General features: G+C 56.0%; 1 protein-coding gene across 2 annotated transcripts in view; it reads left to right on the top strand.

Annotated features, from left to right (window-relative positions):
- The window catches only part of C32H16orf74 (chromosome 32 C16orf74 homolog), a 31888-nt gene extending 18471 nt beyond the window's left edge, over window positions 1-13417 (top strand). Inside the window, exons 1-4 of one of the 2 annotated variants that reach the window (XM_058528418.1) lie at window positions 4604-5547; window positions 6200-6303; window positions 10264-10404; window positions 12875-13417. In XM_058528418.1, coding sequence (XP_058384401.1) covers window positions 5372-5547; window positions 6200-6303; window positions 10264-10404; window positions 12875-12933 — 480 coding nt within the window. In that variant the 5' untranslated portion in view covers window positions 4604-5371 and the 3' untranslated portion in view covers window positions 12934-13417. Of the gene's footprint in view, window positions 1-4603; window positions 5548-6199; window positions 6304-10263; window positions 10405-12874 lie in introns of those variants that run through there. The other variant, XM_058528419.1, reaches the window with a different exon arrangement.
- The last annotated feature ends 4844 nt before the right edge of the window (window positions 13418-18261 follow it).

Raw genomic sequence — 18261 nt, 5'->3', positions numbered from 1 at the left:
CCTCACGTGTCACTCGTCACCAAACAGCTTTACAGCCGAGGGGACGCTGCCTCTGGTGGGACGGCTTGTGCTCTGGGGTTGACTGGCCGTGGGCCCGTCACAGCCCGACAGCTGTGTGATCTGGGGCATGTGGTTCCACCTCTCTCTGCCTCAGTTTCCTGCACTGTCGGGACGTCTGGATGATTTCAGGAGCTGACACCTGTACAGGGCACGCAGCAGGCCCTGGGCAGAAAGTGCTGAGGGTCCTGTCATCACTGCACTGGTCTTTTCTCTCCACCGAGGCCAGCAGCCCCCCAGGCCAGTCCAGAGCAGCACGCCATCTGAGGGTTTGCCGAGGTTGTGCAGGCATCAGAGGCGTGCAGGGCAGTGGCCGCCAGTATTCCTGCACCCAGGGGCGCCAGATTCCAGGGCGCACTGCTCCTGGGAGAGCCCGGAAAGGCCTGGCCCATGTGGAGCTGACCAGGGAGCAAATGGGAGGGGGCAGCCGGGCCTTGGAGGGCTCGCCGGGCGGAGCCGATGCGCCCCGAGCGGTGGGTGGTGGCGCGCTGCCGCTCAGCTCCGGAATGCCGCGCGGCCTGAGCCTTCCGTCGCGCTGCTGCCTGGCTGCCCGTCTGCGGCCCCTCTCGGGCCTCGGCTGCCCACGGCTGTGCGGATACATCCCTGTCCTCAGGGCCTGGGCTCCCCAGGAGCAGGGCAGCACGGCTCAGCTCCTTCCTCTGGGGCTCCCGGGAACCTGCTGTCTGATTGCCCCTCTACCAGCAGTAATGACAGTCCCCGTGACATTGCCCCCCCAGCACCCGCTGTTGGCTGGGCCGCCCCAGATGCTTCCACGTGGTGTCACGTCCTCATGAGAGCCCCACAGCTTCCCGGTCGTTATCCAGGGCGCAAGTTCCAGTCTGTATTCTGGCAAGGGGCCAAACGCACGTAGCCCCCTTTAACTTAACCCCTTTGCAGGTGAGGAAGCAGGCTCAGAGAGGGTAAGAAACTTGCTCAGCCCACACAGCAGCAAAGGGCAGACTGGGGAGGCCAGTCTCTCTGGCTTGGCCAGCCTGCAGCCCCTTCCCGTAGCTGCAGCCGCGCAGGGGTGCCGTGGGGCCGCGTGGGCACGTAGGAAATGGGCGCCGGCTCTAAGATGCCGGGCCGCTGTCACGATCGGTAACAGCTATGACTGTGGGTCTCTGCAGGGGATCCCCCCCAGCCAGGTAGAGTTGCCAGATTTAGAAGAAAAGCAAAACAGGATGCCTAGGTACATTTGAATTTCAGATAAACAAGGAATAATTGTCTAATGTAAGTATGTCCCAAATATCGCGTGGGACATACTTATACTAAAAAATCACTTGTCCTGAGTTTTATCTGGCAACCCCATCTCCTCAGGACGCTCAGCAGAGTCTGGAGACGTTTTTTGTTGTCACAAGTGGAGGGTGCTCCAGCATCGAGAGGCCAGCGCTGCTGCTCAGCACCCTGTACCGCACAGGGCAGCCCCAGCACAGAGACCTGGGGAGGGCGGGCCTGCAGGAGGCCGTGCTGCGAGGCAGGAAGGCAGGTGGGCTGGACCGTCAGCGACGTGAACACGTCGCCCCACCTTGCTGTGCCGAAGTGTCCCTCTGGCTCCTCCTCCCAGGTTCTCCCTCCAGCCGCTCATCCCTGACGCAAGCTGAGGCTTTTTCCTTAATTAAAAAGAGATTTGAAACATCCACTGCTGTCTTCATTGGGCCCGGCTGCCTCGAAAAGGTAAAATCTCCCCAGCTGCCCTGGCCTCATCCAGAATAATGCAAGGCTTTCCCCTTAATTGGAATTAAAAAAAAAAGAGAGAGATTAAGTGCATCTGGAACCTCTGAGGCATTTGTCGGTTTTTTGCAAGACCTGCGCTGAATCTAGACATCCAGTCATCTCTGAGGAATTAGTGCTGGCCCAGCTTCCGCCCAGCCCCAGTGCCCGCGTTCCTGCCCCAGGGCCTTTGTGCATGCTGTGGCTGAGCCGAGCGCCCTCTCTTCCGTCTCTCCTGCCGCCCTGGGGTTGGCCCCCTCTGGGAGGCCTTTTCTGTCTCCCACCGTCTCCTGCAATCCTGCTGCTCCCTCGCACCATCTGCTTCTTGCTCCTCCTCCCACCGGCCCAGGTTCTGGAATGTGTTTATTTGCTTCCTGGGCCCTGCAAGTGCAGGCATCATGTCAGACCCCATGTGACCCTGAACAAGACCCTTGACCTCTCTGTGCCTCGGTGTGCCCTTCTGGAAGATGGGCTTCTCTCACTGTTGGCCTCATTGGGAGGACCAAATGAGGACTTCCGGTGAGGAGCTCACCTCGTCCTCACTGCTCAGTTGTGGGGCTGTCTCTGTTTCTCCCAGTGACCCTGACATCTTTGAGTCCCAGTTTGCTGCTGGAGCAGGAGGTGAGGAAGGCACAGTGGGGGGCAGGGAGGAGCGGAGAAACACCTGTTGAGACTGTTCTGTTCTCTGCTGTGTGCCAGCACCTAGAAGAAGGCCCAGCACGTAGTAGGTGCACCATAAATACCTGTTACTGAGGCTGAGCACGGCGAAGTCACGGCCAGGAGGCAGGAGAACTGAGTTGCACCAAGTTTTTCCTTTTCCCGAGCCCACGGCCATTCCAGTGCATTAAGGAAAAGTCTCCAGGTGTGGAACTGGGACCAGGGATGTTTTGTCAGAGTCACCCCACAAACAGCCCGCACACCAGCTGTGTGACTGCGAGGGTGAGACAGGGTGCCTGACCCGCACCCAGGTGGTGGTGGGTGTACCCAGTAGGTGCTCGATGTTGGCTGAATCGATGAATAAGTGCTAAGATTAGAATCTCTTGCTATTCCTAACATCTCATGTGTATTGATCGTGTGCTACGTGGCCAGTTCTGGTTTTCTCACCTGCAAAGTGCACATAGTGATGGAGCCCACCTTGGCTGGAGTGAGGGCTTCCACGTGGTTCTTCATCCCCTCAGCGTCCCCTGGAGTTGGGGACTGTTGTTTACCCCCATTTTGCAGGTGGGGAAGCGAGGCCCAAGGAGGTAGAGCCACTGCCAGGTGGATTGAAGCCCAGGTGTACGTTCTGGCCTCTGCTGCACTGTGGGTCCGGCAGGGCCTCTGTGCCTGCGATGGTGCCTTGCGAAAGAATGGCCGCGTCCCAGGTGGGATCTCCCAGCTGGCACCGGCTGCCAGCCCAAGTGCCATTTTTAAAAGAACCAGCAGAGGGCGCCCTTGAGCTGTGATGCCTGCGGAGTCTTGGCTCCAGCCCTGTGTCCTCTGTGGACTTTGGGAGGCCTGGGGGCTGCTGAGAGCTGGCCCAGGGAATGGTGCCGTCCCCAGGGGCCTGGGGCATTGTGAGCAGAGCATAGGCCTGTCTCAGGGCTTCTGAAGGATGAGAAGTGGTGGCTGATACCAGAAGGGGTGGGGTAGATGCTCAGGCCTGGACCCATCTGGCCTCTGTGTGTCCTCGGGCACGGGCACGTCACCTCCCTTCTGCAGGCCTTATTTTTCCCATCTGGAGAATGGCCACAATCCTAGTATCCACCCTGAGGATTCATGCAATAGTGGAAATCTCAGGCTCAGCCCAGAGCCTGGCCTGGGAGATGCTTAAGAAAGAGTGGCTGGTCTCAGTGGGAGGGCACAGAGGTCCTCACCCCCCCCCCCCCCCCCCCCCCCCGGTATCGCCCAGGCCCTGGCTGGCTGGCTCACTGTCTGCCATTTCTCCCAGGCTTGGCAGCCACACACCCCACGCCAGGTGTTCCATGCCTACAAGATTGGCATTATAACTCCATTTTTACAGCCGGGGAAACTGAGGCTCAGCCAGTAAAGCCACATGTTCCCACAGTCTTCCTAGCCCAGGGTTCCCAGCTCTGGCTGTCAGCCTCCCCTGGGAGCTTTTAAAAATCCTGGTGGCTGCTCAGAGCAGTGAAATCAGGCCCCCTGGGGTGGGGTCCCACATTGGTGCATTTTTTTAAACTTCCCAGGTGAGTGCAGTGGGCAGCCAATGTGGAGACCACTGCCCTCAGAGCTGGGAAAGGGCGGAACCAGGTTTCAGAAGTCTTCTGACCTCTCATTCCAGCCCTCACCATTTCATCCATGGCAAGGCCAGCTCCAGGAGGCCTGGGTTTTCTCTGTCTGGCTTGCTCTATCCCTAGCCAAGGCAGGGGCCCCGTCAAGGCCGGGTGACAGCCGCCTGCCAGGAAGGCTTCCTGCAGAAGCTCCCTATCGCACCCGGAAATCTCTGGATGGCTCTGGGGCGCTGGGATCTGCTCCCCGCCCCCTCTCTCCCTGGGGCCTGGCCCCCAGGAATCCCAGCCAAGCCCTTCCCCTCCAGAAATGGGCTCTTAATGGCCCGAGGCAGGCACATAATTAACAAATAACAATTCTGGCGTTAGCACAAATGAGCTCCTTGTCTGGGGCAGGGTTGGCATTTGTTTTTAATCCTCAAAGTCGGCTTTATCTCCTGAGAGCTTTCCCTCCTGCTCAGCCACCTCTGCTCCAAGGCTGGGCCGCCCGGGGATTTGAGGAGCTGGAGTCCCGCCTCCTCCGTCCCCTCCCTCTTTGCTCCCTCCTCCCACCTCTCCCTTCTCCCCTGCCTCCTCCCCTGCCTCCAGCATCTCTCCAGGGCCCCCTGGGTGACCTGATGCTTCCCCATGAAGAATGTGGGCTTTGTTGCCAAGCTCCCAGAACATGTTAAAATGCAAATGTGGGGCCCTGGGAGGAGAGTGGCTTTTCCCCATTAGCATTTATTTTAGAACTTTGGAACATTCACGAGGAAGGGGCTTAGAGCCTGAGCAGAGAGGCACCTCCTGTTCCGGATAACAATGATCAGATCTTCCTATTGTTGCGGGCTCTCCAGGAGCTGTTCCTGACGGCTGATTGTAGAGAGAGCCAACAGGGACTGAGCAGCCCCTGGGCCCCGGCTCACTGGGCCGGTGCTTCATGTGAGTTCCTTCATTTCATCCTGACCACAGCCCTTCAGAGGCGGGACGGTCACTGACAGCAGCCAGCGTGTGGGATTTTGTGTTTGTCTTTGGCATCAACGAGCCTCAGGCTTTTGAGGCTCTGTAATTGTCTACTAGGGCACCAGGCAAATTACAATTTGCCAGATCCAAATCCAGATCCAAACTCCCCGACCCCTGGATGTTACAGAGCGCAGAGCGGCTGACCACAGCACTTGTACCAAATTTGCTGCCTGTTTTTGTCAATAAAGTTTTATTGAAGCACAGCCACACCCACTCACATATTTTCTGCTTTCCTGCTGCAATGGCAAAGCTGAGCATTTGCGACAGAGACCGCATAGCCCCGAAGTAGGAGATATTTACCGTCTGGCTTCTCCGAGTGTTTGCCAGGTCCGTTCTGTGGAACTGTGCTTATAGGAGGCTCCAGCGTCTGGAGTCAGATGGACGCAGGCTGGGCTTCAGAAGCCGGCTCCGCACGCGCTAGCTCTTCAACTCTGTGCGAGTTTCTGCTCTCTCTGGTGCGCAGTCTCCGCGCATGTGGGGGTCGCGGTGAAGACCGGAGGAGAGAGTGCGTATCGGGCGCCCGGCGCCGCATCTGGCCTGCAGCAAGTGATCTGTGAGTGTCGACAGTTACGCGTGATAACCATAGGGCCTCCTCCAAGTGGCTTCCTTTTATTTGTCCTACATTCTGCGTACGATTGCAGGAAGAAACAGCTTTACCACTTTAAAGGAAGCTTGAAAGCCACTGCTTTAGATCACGTTGGCAACGGCTTTGGTGGGTGCTCCTGAGAGGCCTGTAGTCTGATGGCGGAGACATGGCCTCTTCCTACAGAACTAACCAGCCGGCTGGATTCAGGGGTCATGGGGACTCCCTAGGGAGGAAACAGGATTGAAGTTCAGAGGATGAGGCGGTGGCTAGGGTGTTGCCTGGAGGAGGAGTGGGGAGGGTGCTAGTCACTCCAGGCGTGAGTGGTGTGTGGGAGGGAGGAGGCCTTGCAGGAGGGAAGGCAGCCTGTGTTCACTGAGCTGGCTGTGTGCCGGGAACCGTGTCAATCTCTCCCCACCCCAGAGAGGTGGCTCGTACCACCCCCATTTTTGTCAGTAGAAACAAGAAGTAAGAGGGAACAGTCCATGCAAGACCACCCTCACTTCTGACGCCAGCTGCAAGTTTAGGCGTTCCCCAAACCACCGTCAGGTTTGATAATTCCCTAGAGGGACTCACAGAACTCACTGGAAGCTCTTGTACTGACGGTTATGGTTTATTACAGGGAAAGGATGCAGATTCGGATCAGCCAGGGGAGGAAGTGCATAGGGCAGAGTCCAGGAAAGTTCCAGACATGGAGCTCCCATTGTCCTCTCCATGGAGTCACAGGTGCATTGCTTTCTTGGCATAGACATGTGACTGACACACACACACACACACACACACACACACACACACACACAGAGACAGTATTGCCAACCAGAGAAGATCACCTGAGCCTCAGTGTTCAGAGTTTTTACTGGGTGTTCTGGGCTGAATTTTGCCCCCCAAAGTTCATATGTTAAAGTCCTAGCCCCCAGTACCCTAGAATGTGACCTTATTGGGAATGGGGTCATCGCAGATGTAATTAGTTCAGATGAGGTCACTCTGGAGTAGGGTGGGCCCCTAATCCAATATGACTAGAGTCCTTATAATCCTTATAAAAAGGGGATATTTATGGGCCGGTCCCGTGGCTTGGCAGTTAAGTGCGCGCACTCTGCTGCTGGCGGCCCGGGTTCGGATCCCGGGCGCGCACCGATGTGCTCCTTCTCCGGCCATGTTGGGGCCGCGTCCCACATACAGCAAATGGAAGGATGTGCAGCTATGACATACAACTATCTACTGGGGCTTTGGGGGAAAAAATGAATAAATAAAATTATGAAAAAAAAAAAAGGGGGGATATTTGAACACAGACAGGCACACAGGGAGAACACCATGTGGAGATGAAGGGAGAGACTGAGGTGATGCTTCTACAAGTCAAGTGATGCCCACGGATTGCTAGGAGACCACCAGAAGCTGGGGAAGAGGCCTGGGACAGATTCCCCCTCACAGCCCCCAGAGGGAGCCAACCCTGCCAACGCCTTGGTCTCAGACTTCAGGCCTCCAGAGCTGCAGGAGAATACGGTTCTGTTGTTCGAGAGCCCCCAGTCTATGGTACTTTGTTATGGCAGCCCCAGGGAACGAGTACGTTGGGTCTCCCTTAGGAAGGCGTGATTGATTGCCCATGTGGCGGATCTCAGCCTCCAGTCCCTCTGGGCATCACCCCAAGCTCACGTGTGACCACGACCCCCAGGCAAACAAAGGCCCTCCTACCAGGCACGGCATCCCAGGGCCTCAGAGGTGGCCTCCCAGAAGCTGAGGACAGAGGCTGGACCTCTTTTGGGGCAAGGCTAAATTCTTTACTACACAGAGGCCCAGAGAGGAGATGTGACTTGCGCAGGGTCACACAGCTTGTGAGCAGTTGACCTGATTTCAGAGCCAGCACTCTCACCACTGTGCCTGCTGCCTGCAGCTTTTCTGAGCACACAGCCTGCGTCAGCCTGCAGGTTGGCCTAGAGTGTGGCCTGATGGGATTGCTTTAGGTCATCTGATGTGCATGCTTTTGTGGATTCAAACAGACCGACAGTCCAGGCGTGAACTGCCCCTCAGAGGAACGCCCGTTAGGTGACCAAAAGTCATCCTGAGAAGCCCCTTGTGATTTCCCCACAGCCGGGTATGGTATTCCCACCATGTACCTGCTGCCCCTTCCTCCCAGGGTCTGGGCAGGCTGTGCTGACTGCATCAGTTATCTATGGCTGCGTAACAAATTACCCCAAAATTTAGTGGCTTAAACAGCTATTATCTCACAGCTTCCGTGGGTCGGAAACTCAAGACTGCTTTAGCAGGGAGGTTCTGGCTCGGGGTCTCTCGTGAGGTTATAGTCAAGCTGTCCGCCAGGGCTGCGGTTTCGTTGGAAGGCTTGACTGGGCTGGAGGACCCACTTCCAGGGGGCTCCTTCATGGCTCTTGGCTGGAGGCCTCCATTCCTCACTACATGGGCTTCCCCACAGGCCGCTTGAGTGTCCTCACAGCCTGGCTCCCCTCGGAGCAAGAGAGCAAGGAGGAAGTTGCAGTGTCTTCTGTGACCTCGCCTTGGAAGTCACACATCATCCCTTCCGTCTTGTTCTATTCTCTAGAATTCCTTCTAAGTTCTCCCACCCTGAAGGGGAGAGGAGGTCAGCTCCACCTCTCGGGGCCGTACTTGAGAACCGCCACCTGACCTACACTGTCCCAGCGGTGCCCAGGGTAGGCCCAAGGAGCAGTAGGATTGAAAATCCCCCCATTCCTCAGCTCCTACAGTTGGCCAGGGACTCAGAGACTTGAGCTCATGTCATCCCGGTCTGGGGCTGTTGAGGGAAAAACACAAAGTGGTGGGGCATAGAGACACGGATTTTAACACGCAGTTCAGTGGTGCCTGAAGTTGTTTTTCATTTAAAACACAAAACACTCTGCATGCTCTGTCCCAGGCTCTATGCTAGGCTCAAGGGAGACGAAGATGAGTGAGACAGTGGCTGCCTTCAAGACACTCACAGAAAAGGGAGATGGAACAAGGAACTAACCATTTCACTGTAGTGAGATCAGTGCTGGAGGACTGATGAGTGGATGAGTGTAGATGGACAGAGGAGGGAGGGATCAGATCTGCTGGGACACTTTCCCCAAAGAAGAGCCTGTTGTGCTGGGCTTTGAAGGGTAGGTAGGAGCTCATTACCCTGGCGAAGGGAGAAAGAGCACTCCAGGCAGGGGAGCAGCATGTGCCAAGGCACAAAGGGGCTGGGGAGCCCGGGGTGTCTGGGGAACTGTGAGCCGTGTGGGGGTGTGGGCAGGTGGCTGGCAATGAGGCAGCAGGTAGTTTGGCCCAGATTGTGAAGACTGAAAGCTGGGCTAAGAGATTGACTTTAATTTATGATCAACAGTTCCCAAAATGTATTTCATGACTCATGGTTCTGCGAGATGTTAACAGGTGTTCCTCCAAAAACAGACTCCGAGGTTATTTGAGTGCAGGAAGCCCAGGGTTAAGCGCAATTCAAGCAGCTTCCTTCCTGCAGGACTTCTCAGAGCCTTTAATTCTCTAACATGCACGGGAATCTCCAAGAGAAGGATAGAGTAAATGGGATTCATTCAACCTTCAAATCTGAGGTATTCCCAAACTCATTTGATCATGGAACCTCCTTCCTGACAGAGTCTCAGGAGGCCAGTGTTCCAGGGAACACACTTTGGAAATGCTGCTGGTAGGTAGTTGTCGAGAGCTAGTGAGTGTTCTAAGCAGGTACATGGTCTGATCAGATGTGCCATTTCTGGCTGCAGTTTGGAGGGTAGACTGAGGAGGGATAAGCCAGGAGGCAGAGAGACTAGTTAGGGGTGTGAAGAGGGAGACGGAAGGATGTCAGAGATACTGAGGGGGCGGCATCTGCGGGTTTGGTGGTTGATTCAGTTGGCTAGGGGGTTGGAGGGTGAGGAGGAAGGGGAAGAGTTGCGTCCGACGCTCTGGTTTCTGGCGCATGATGCTGCCACTGACTCAGACGGGAGGAATGGAGGAAGGAGTTTGGTGGAGTGGATGGTGTGGGTACTTTTGTCAGTGGAGATCTGTAACTGGGCCTGGCTGGGTTACCTGTACTTAATTTATGGGAGAGGTGGGACAACGAATTCAACCTCTTAGAAGAAATGGACAGATTCCTTGAAAATCACAACTTAGCAAAACTGACACAAGATGAAACAGAAAATCTGACTAGCCCCCAATCTACGAAAGAAACCAGATTCATAATCAAAAGTCTTTGCACAAAGAAAATTCCAGGCCCAGACAGTTGCATTGGTGAGTTCCATCAAATACTTAAGGAAGAAACGACACCAATCTTGCACACACTCTTTCAGAGAATAATTTGTGGGAGAGGCCACTTCACGCATGGCTTTGAGTCCTAAAGGCCAGGGTTCCTGTTCAAGCTCTGTTGTTTTCATCTGTTTGGAGGCATGTTTTGAGGACCTACTATGTGTCCACACTGTTCTGGGACTGAAGTTACATTAGTGAACAAAGCAGATAAAACTCACTGCCCTCACTGAGTTATGCAAGCATGGATGGGGCATTTCCCTGTTTTGAGCCTCAGTTTCCTCATCTCCAAAGTGGGAACAGCGGTCCCCTCATTCCTGAGAGTTGTCAGGACTCACAGTGTGGTCGAGGGAGGGAGCGAGGGAGGCAGCGGCGGGCAGTTCCCAGCGGCCACTGATGCCTGTCTCTCTGTCATGTGTGTACGTGTGTGTCCCACACCTGCCCTCTCAGGCTTTAAAATGTGTGTCAGCAGCAGCAGCAGCCACGACGAGGCCCCTGTCCTGAGCGACAAGCATCTGGACCTACCCAACATCATCATCACCCCTCCGACCCCCACGGGCATGATGCTGCCCAGGGACTCCAGGCAGACAGGTGAGGCCGCCATGCCACCCCTGCCAAGCTGGGCCGGGTCTGGGTGACCTGGCTGGGGACAGCTCATGGGGCCCCCTTCTGTGCTGCAGGTCTGAGCTTATGTCCCCGCCTCCCCTGGGTTTATTAAAACTTTACGCTCGGATCTGTGTACGCTCCAGCGTGGGCCCCCGCCACGGCACCAGCCTCAGCAAGATGTGGCATGTTAAGTAATTAGCAAGACAGCCTCTGCCGGCAGCCAGGCGAGTGATGGATGGGGCCGGGCGGGCTCACCAAGGTAATTGATGGATGCGCCTCCCCTGCCAGCCTGGGGACTGGTGCTTCATCTTGCCGGCCGCAGCGGTTCCACTGGACAGGACAGGCTTGGAAACATACCCACGCCCAGGCTGGGGCGGGTCTCTGGGTCTGCCAGATGCAGTTACTGCAGGGAGGGGAGGGGAGATGGCCTTGTTCCCAGAGAGAGGGTGAGAGGGAGAGGCCCGAATGGTGCCGCACCTGCCGCTCTGTGGATACTGTTGGAGCCGGTGGGACAAATTGTTCACTTATTCATTAAACAGATGTATTGAGCCAGACCTGTGCCAGGTGCTGAGGCTGCTCTTGTGAATAATAATAATAATAAGTAATAATGCTCAGTAATAATACTAAGTAATACTAAGTAATACTACTAAATAATACTAGGTAATAATACTAAGTAACGACAGCAGTAAGCACACTTTCCCATTGAGGCCTCACAGTCACTCTGAGTCAGGCCCCGTTTTCATCTCCATTTTATAGATGGGTAAACTGAGGTTCAGACAGGTTGAGGCACTCACCATACAGCTGGTCAGTGGCAGAGTTGGGATTCAGACCCAGGCCGTGTGATCTGGAGTTCACCTGTGGACCCCCAGGCTGGACGCCCCCCCGGTGGCTAGCGTCATTGAGCTAAGCAACCATCATGACACGAGCCTGCCCGGCTCGTGCTGGGGGACACGGGCCGACAAGGCTAACGTGGGCTCGTGGAAGTCTGGTGGAGGGACTTGGGTAGACTTTTCCAGGGTGCTGGTTTGGCTCTCAGCTGCCCACCAGGCGAGTGACCTGGAGAAAACCGCTGGACCCCTGTGGGCTGGGCCCTGTGCAGGTGTTGGGGCCAGGCCATGCTCAGTCGTGATTGCAGTGGGTCACCTTCCTCTGTCACCTTCCCAAGTGCCAGGTCCGGGGCTAAATGCTTTTCACAATCTTATTTAACTCTCATTCCAACCCTGTGGGCTGCGAGTACCGCCCTTATCTCTAATATACAGATGGGCAAACTGAAGTCCGGAGAGGGACAGCGGCTCACCCAAGGGGACACAGCAAGGTGGGAGAAGAGTTGGGCTCCTGCTCCAGTGTCTAATCAGAGAGCTCAGTGTGGGCAGCGGAGGCCCAGGTCCTCGGCTCTGCCATTGCGATCCCTTCCCTCTCCCAGCCTCGGTGTCCTCATCTGTCAGATGGGATCACAACCGCCTTTCCTGCTCCTGGGCCCGTGTGAGTGCAGGGGAAACTCATGATTACTCTCCAAGCTCTGGGATGAGAGCCGAAGGCCTGGGCCCCCAGGAGACTCCTAAACCCTGGGAGAGGTTCCTTTGAAGCTTAAGCAGATCCGGGGGCAGATAAGTGCAGAGGGCCCAGCATGGGGTCCCCTCCTACCTGGTCTCTCCAGCGGCAGAGCTCACACCCGGTCCCTCTGCTTTCCCCATTCAGAAAAGGGCAGGAGAAAGGGCACAGGCCTTGGAGTCAGAAAACCCTGAATTCAGATCCCGGCTCTGCCACCCATCAACATGGGACTTTGAGCAAGAGGCTCCACCTCCCAGGGCCTCAGTTTCCCCATTTGTGAAATGGAGATGATAATAGTGCCTCAGTTTCCTCACATGAAGGATTCGTGACAGGGAAGGTCCAGGGCCTGATTTCATGCCCCATGTTGATATTCTCACCAGTGATATTTAGGGCAGGAGGACAGACGGCCAGGCCTGGGTCACACTTCCTCCAGGGCTGCAGGCTGATACTGGGGGCTCACCAGGCAGCGGGGGACTAGAGAGCACCCTGGCCCTACCCGGACCACCCTGCTGACTTGGAGCAGGTTTCTCACCCCCTCTGGGCCTCAACTTCCCATCTCTAGGACAGGGGAGTGGAGGAGTTGATCTCCCGCCCAGCTTGGGCTTGAAGGTACCTCGCAGAAGAGGCTGAGCCAAGAGTGGGCCCTGGGGGGACAGTCCCATGGACCTCAGACATGGGGAGCTCAGCGTTGAGCCTGGGCAGAGAGGGCGTGAGAAAGCACTATGAGACTCAGCGTCAGTGGGGTCTCTTCTGAGCATCCGTTGACACCACTGCCCATACATCAGGGGAGCTTGGAGTGGTACAAAGCAGAGATTCCAGAGGTGCGGGCCCTGAAGCTCCCAGGGAAAGGGGACCTGGATGGGGGGTGGTCCATCCAGGTGTTGATTCCCGCTCCCTCTCCTAGTCTGGCTGGATGAGACGGGGTCATGCCCAGAGGATGGAGAAATAGACCCTGAAGCCTGAGGAGGAGACACTGCACGCAGACTCGGCGGCGCTGGCTCCTGCTCTGGCTGGCCCGGCTCGGCGTATCCCAGGGGCGCGGCTGGGTGTGCTGAGCAAGCTGGAGGGGACAGTGGAGCAGATGCTGGCATTCGACCGCAGGAGGCGTGGCCAGCTTAGCCCAGACCAGGCCTGCCGCCTCCAGAGCCGTGTCTCCCAGGCCCCGTTGCGTGGACCAGACCTGAACACCTGTGTGATCTTGCCGACCCCAGGGCCATGATGACGGCCGTCTGGGTGCCAGGGAGAGGCTTTCTCCTGGACAGACGTGCCCTCCCGGCACCCTGGGCCGCGCAGATGGGTCAACACACACAAGAACTTCTCACAGAGGAGTGGCTCCGTTTTCACGTTTTTACCAACATCAAAACAGTCCAAAAACTGATGTATAATTTTTTTTGCATTATAAATAAAGATCCTCTATAGCAACTGGTGAATCTTGCTTCTTGGGCTGGGCAGAGGAGATGGAGCGCACCCAGATACAGAGGTGGGTTTAAGAGAATCGCTTATCACGGAGGGGCTGGTCCGACTAGTGACAGCTGGTGACAAGCCTTTGGAAGGTCTCGGGCCCCTTGATTGGCAGGCCTGGGCGAGGCCCAGGGCACGGGCTCTGAGGTCACACGGACTTGGTGCGAGTCCCAGCTCTGTCCCTGCCAGCTGTGGGATCCTGGTAATAATACATCTCTAGGATGGGAGGCAATGGGTTTTGTTTTTTTTTAAAAGGACATCAAATTGTTGGTGTCCCCTCTCCCCGTAGACTATCCTGATTGTGGCATGTGTGTTTCTGTTCATCTTATGTGCCTTCTATGGAGGCTGCATGGCTTCTCCTGCTTTAGGTTTGCCCACTGTCTTAGTCGGGATCCCCCAGAAGCAGAACCCAAGCCAGGCTTTGCGAGCAAGGAGTCTACTTGGGAGGTGACCCCAGGATACAGGGATAGCGGGGAGGTGCAGTTCCGGGGTTCCTGAGGCCACACTCAGGTTCAATAGTCCACTAGAGGGACTCAGAGAACTCAGAAAAGCCATTATAGTCGTGGTTGTTACTCATATTACAGTGAAAGGATGCACACTAAAATCACAAGAAGAGCCGCAAAGTGCAGGGGACAGGAGAGACCAGGCGCGAGCATCTGGGAAAGTCACACAAACAGCAGTTAGTTCTCCCAGCAATGACGGTGACACACGTATGGGGTATTGCCAACCAGGGACGCTCACCAAGTCTCAGTGTCCAGAGTCTTCACTGGGGGTCAGTCACATAGACATGGCTGACTGCACACGTGGCCGACCTCAGTCTCCGGCCCCTCTGAAGGTCAGGCTGATACCTCATGACCCAGGTCCCCACCGTAAGTCACGCTGTCAGACTGTCCCGTGTGGCCCAAGGCCCCAGGTAAACAAAGACACTCGAATCTGGCAGAACGTCCCAAGGGCCTAGCAGTCACCTCCCAGGAGCCGAGGGCAGAGGCCAGACCTCTCTGGGCACGGTTCATTCTTTACTGCACAGGAAGCGAGACAGGGAAGGGAAAGCCATAGGTGCCCCACGGGTGACTGGTTCTGGAGCCAGTCACCCCTAGGGCACCTCGGCTCGGTCCCAGGAGCTCCCCTCAGCATCCCCCAGCCCCGGAGGGGTGAGGACAGGGCCGCATCCTCCACCCCACATCCACCACTGATTGAGGGCTGCCCCGGAACTACCCAGCACTTCCCGCCTGTCTACTCTTGGGCAGCAGGACTGTGGAGGAGACGTGGGCACACCCAGGAATGCTTCCTGCCTGGGGGCTGTGGTGGGCCCCACAGGCAGGGCCCGCTCCGTGGGCGTGCGACCTGCGCATTCCAGCAGGGCACACCCTGAGAAGGGCCCTGCACTTGGTCTAATGCTCTGCTGTCGCCTCCTTGAAATTCTTAATCCTTGTTGGACAAAGGCCCCACGAGTGATACAGCTGGTCATGCTTCCAGCCCCCAGGGCGGTCCGTGCACTAAGACGCAGCTCAGGTTGTGGGTGCCTCTTACATAGACCCCACCCCTCCATGGGAGCGATATCAAAGACACATTGTCAGAAGAGCCTGTGGGATGGGGATGTTGTGGCCGTTTTTGGAACTCCAATCTGCCACCTTCTCACGCAGTTCGCTGCCCCCAGAATGCCTGTGCAACCATTGCCCAGCCCCAACCCCTGGGCAAGGCCGCGGGGAGGCCATTGCAGCCAGTTGCTGCTCCACGCTGGGCCCCACCAGCTGGAGGTCTTCTGTCCCCCAACTCCCACAGGACTGTCTGTCCCACACGCCTCCAACAGGCGGGAGACCCTTCCGTTGTTTCATAATCACTCGTGCAAGTCGTTAGCAGAAGGGGTGCCCTGTCAGCTGGTGCTCAGGCCCTGAGGCTTGCGTGCCCACACGCAACCCCCTGACACACAACCCTTAGAAAACAAAGCTCCTAAAGACATACCCAGCAGACCTTGTGCATAACAGGTGCCCAGCATTCCTATAGCACTCACACCACTTGCTGTGTGCCAGCCACTGTTCTAAGCGCTTTACACGTATTGTAACTTCTGTGATACTCATGGAAACTCTGTGAGGCGGTGTATTAGACAGTTTTCCTTTTTGCTGTGTAACAAACAACCCCCTGGTGTGGTCTGAATATGTGTCCCCCCAAATTCCTATGTTGAAACCTAACTCCCAATGCAATGGTATTTGGAGGTGGGGCCTTTGGGAGGTGATTAGGTCGTGAGTGTGGAGCCCTTGTGATGGCATTAGTGCCCTTATAAAGGAGACCCCAGAGAGCTCCTTACATGTGAGGACAGGATCAACTATGAACCAGGAAGCAGCCCTCATCAGACACCGAATTTGCTGGCACCTTGGTCTCGGACTTCTCATCCTCCAGAACTGAGCAGTAAATTTCTGTTGTTTGTGAGCCACCCAGGCTATAGTATTCTGTTACAGCAGCCCGAACCCCTAGACTCAGTGGCTTAGAACAACCAGCACTGACTCACTCGTCTCTCTGGGTTGGTGGTGGCTCTGCTGAGTGGCTGCAAGGAGCTGGGCTTTGTCAGGCTGCATTTGGGTTCAAATCTGCTCATGTGTCTCCTCATTTCATGGCCAGCAGCTACCAGAGGATGTTCTCGGGGAGGACGGCAGAAGCACAGAGCACAAGCCAGGCCAGGAGAGAGCATTCCCAGCTTCCGCTCGTGACACTTTGCCCCAGTCCTGTTCCCTCTGGAATCCGGGGGATGCTGGGTCTCAGGGCCAGGGCTGGGCGCTCGCCCTGAAGGCTGGCTGAGCCCACAGTTGGGGGGGCCCCCACACCTCCCTGGGCACTGCACAGTGGCCTCCAGCCCACTCAGCAGCCTCCCGCGGCTAATCACCACTTCATCCCAGGCTTCTAGTGCCCATGGCAACAGGAAGAGGGCTGTGGGCTGGAGACCAGGTGGGCGGGGCGGCCAGAGGCTGCACAGCCCCAGGACGCTGGATTTGGCTTTCTCGCAGGGGCCACGGTCAGTTCCCTTGCTCTCCTGGAGATCAGTCCTGGGGCCCACGGTGTCCACACCAGTCCTGGGCTTTGAAACCCAGCAGCTGGGAGGCTCATCCCTGGTGAAGCCAGCAGTTAGGAGGGTGTGACCCCAGAATGGTGCCTACTGAGTAAGAGGAGAGAGACCCTTCCTGGTGACATGTGCACCCCAGGGGCAGTAAACCCCGTGACACTACTCGGTGCCCAGCACCATCCCAGAGACTTTGCCTTCAAGCTCTGTCTCCCCACAAGGGAGGGGCGAGGCAGAGGGGACCTGCTCAGTGCAAGCTCTTGCCCAGAGAGGGCATGAGAGTGGGGGGCAGGGCATCCCACTGCAGCCCCAGCATCCCTCTTAGGAGCTGTGAGAAAGAACAGGGTGAGTGGGTATGTGCAAGGGCTTTGGTGTCAGCCAGACCTGCATTGTGCTGTGTGACCATGGAAAGTAACTCAACCTCTCTGAACTTTTTCTTCACCTGTAAAGTGAGGATAATAACGGGACCTACCACATGGGGAGCATATAAGGATTAAGTAAAATAATTTGTAAAACTCCCAAATAGTGCACAACACAGAGTAAACAGTTAATAAATGGTAGTCATTATGATCAGGCAGGTCACCAACCTCTTCGGGCCTCAGTTTGCTCATCTGGGGAATGGGGACAATGCTATGGGGACCTGAGGATGATGTGAAATTGAGGGTGTGAATGTGGGGTGGGTGGGAAGAGTGAGGGCTCTAGAGCAGAGCCCCAGGATTATATCTGCAGTGGGCGCCATCAGTGCCCCCCACATACGTGACAACAGCATTCTACTGCAACACCCGCCCCTTCCTTTCCAAGGGCTTTCTCGGGTGCAGGGGCAGGTGGGTGGGGGTTCTCAAGGCTGCCTGGAAGTTCCAGGGAGTTGGCACCTCTGGGAGCACCCCTCATCCCCTGTGCATGGGAGAAAGCAGATAATTACCCCCTTTCCTTGCCGCTTGTGGTGGAGGAGAGGCAGCTCTGACGAATGTTCTAGTCTACCCAGTGCTTCTCAAACTTGAATGTGCTCTCTGTAGAGGTCTGGTTTAAATGCAGATTCTGTTTTAGGAGGTCTGCAATTGTGCAATTTCTAACCAGCTCCCGGGGCACCGTGCTGCTGGTCCACGGACCACACTTTGAGTAGTGAGGGTTCCTAGCTGCCCAGAGAGTCCCAGGGGTCTGAGCCCTGGCTGCCAGCGGTAGAAAACCTGTTCCTCGACCTGAAGTGACTCCTTCTGGAGCTCCCCCCTTCCCTCCTGGTGCTCCCTGGGATTGCCTTCTCAACAAACCACTGCCACTTGAGGCCTTTCTCGGGACCTGCTTACCAGCCTAAGTCAACATCGGTCCCCACTCTCCATTTATCAGCTGGGCGACCTTGAGCAAGTTCCTTTGCCTCTCTGAACCTCAGTTTCCTCACTCTTCAAAGGTGGATAAACTAGGTTGTTGGGAAGATTAAACGAATGGACACACATATGGAACCTAGAATAATGCCTGGCATGGGGTCCAAAAAGCCCTCTAGAATGTTAGCGATAATGCTGATGTTTGCAAAGCTTTGTTTGAGAAGATCCACCAGGCCCATCTGTGCGGTCACAACCTTGTGGAGTTGTTGGGTTCTGCCTGGACTTGACCCTTCCTTAAATGTCAGGGGTGCTATAGAGGTGAGGGTGTGCCTCTTTGGGGCTGGTCTAGAATGATGACCTATATTGAACCCAAAACATGGCTCCCTGATTCTTCTTTTTTTTTTTTTTTTGTGAGGAAGATCAGCCCTGTGCTAACATCTGCCAATCCTCCTCTTGTTT

This window comes from Diceros bicornis, chromosome 32 (assembly GCF_020826845.1).
Source record: "Diceros bicornis minor isolate mBicDic1 chromosome 32, mDicBic1.mat.cur, whole genome shotgun sequence".
Classification (NCBI taxonomy): domain Eukaryota; kingdom Metazoa; phylum Chordata; class Mammalia; order Perissodactyla; family Rhinocerotidae; genus Diceros; species Diceros bicornis.
Note: the sequence above shows the minus strand (reverse complement) of the source record. Positions and strands in the feature narration are given on the sequence as shown.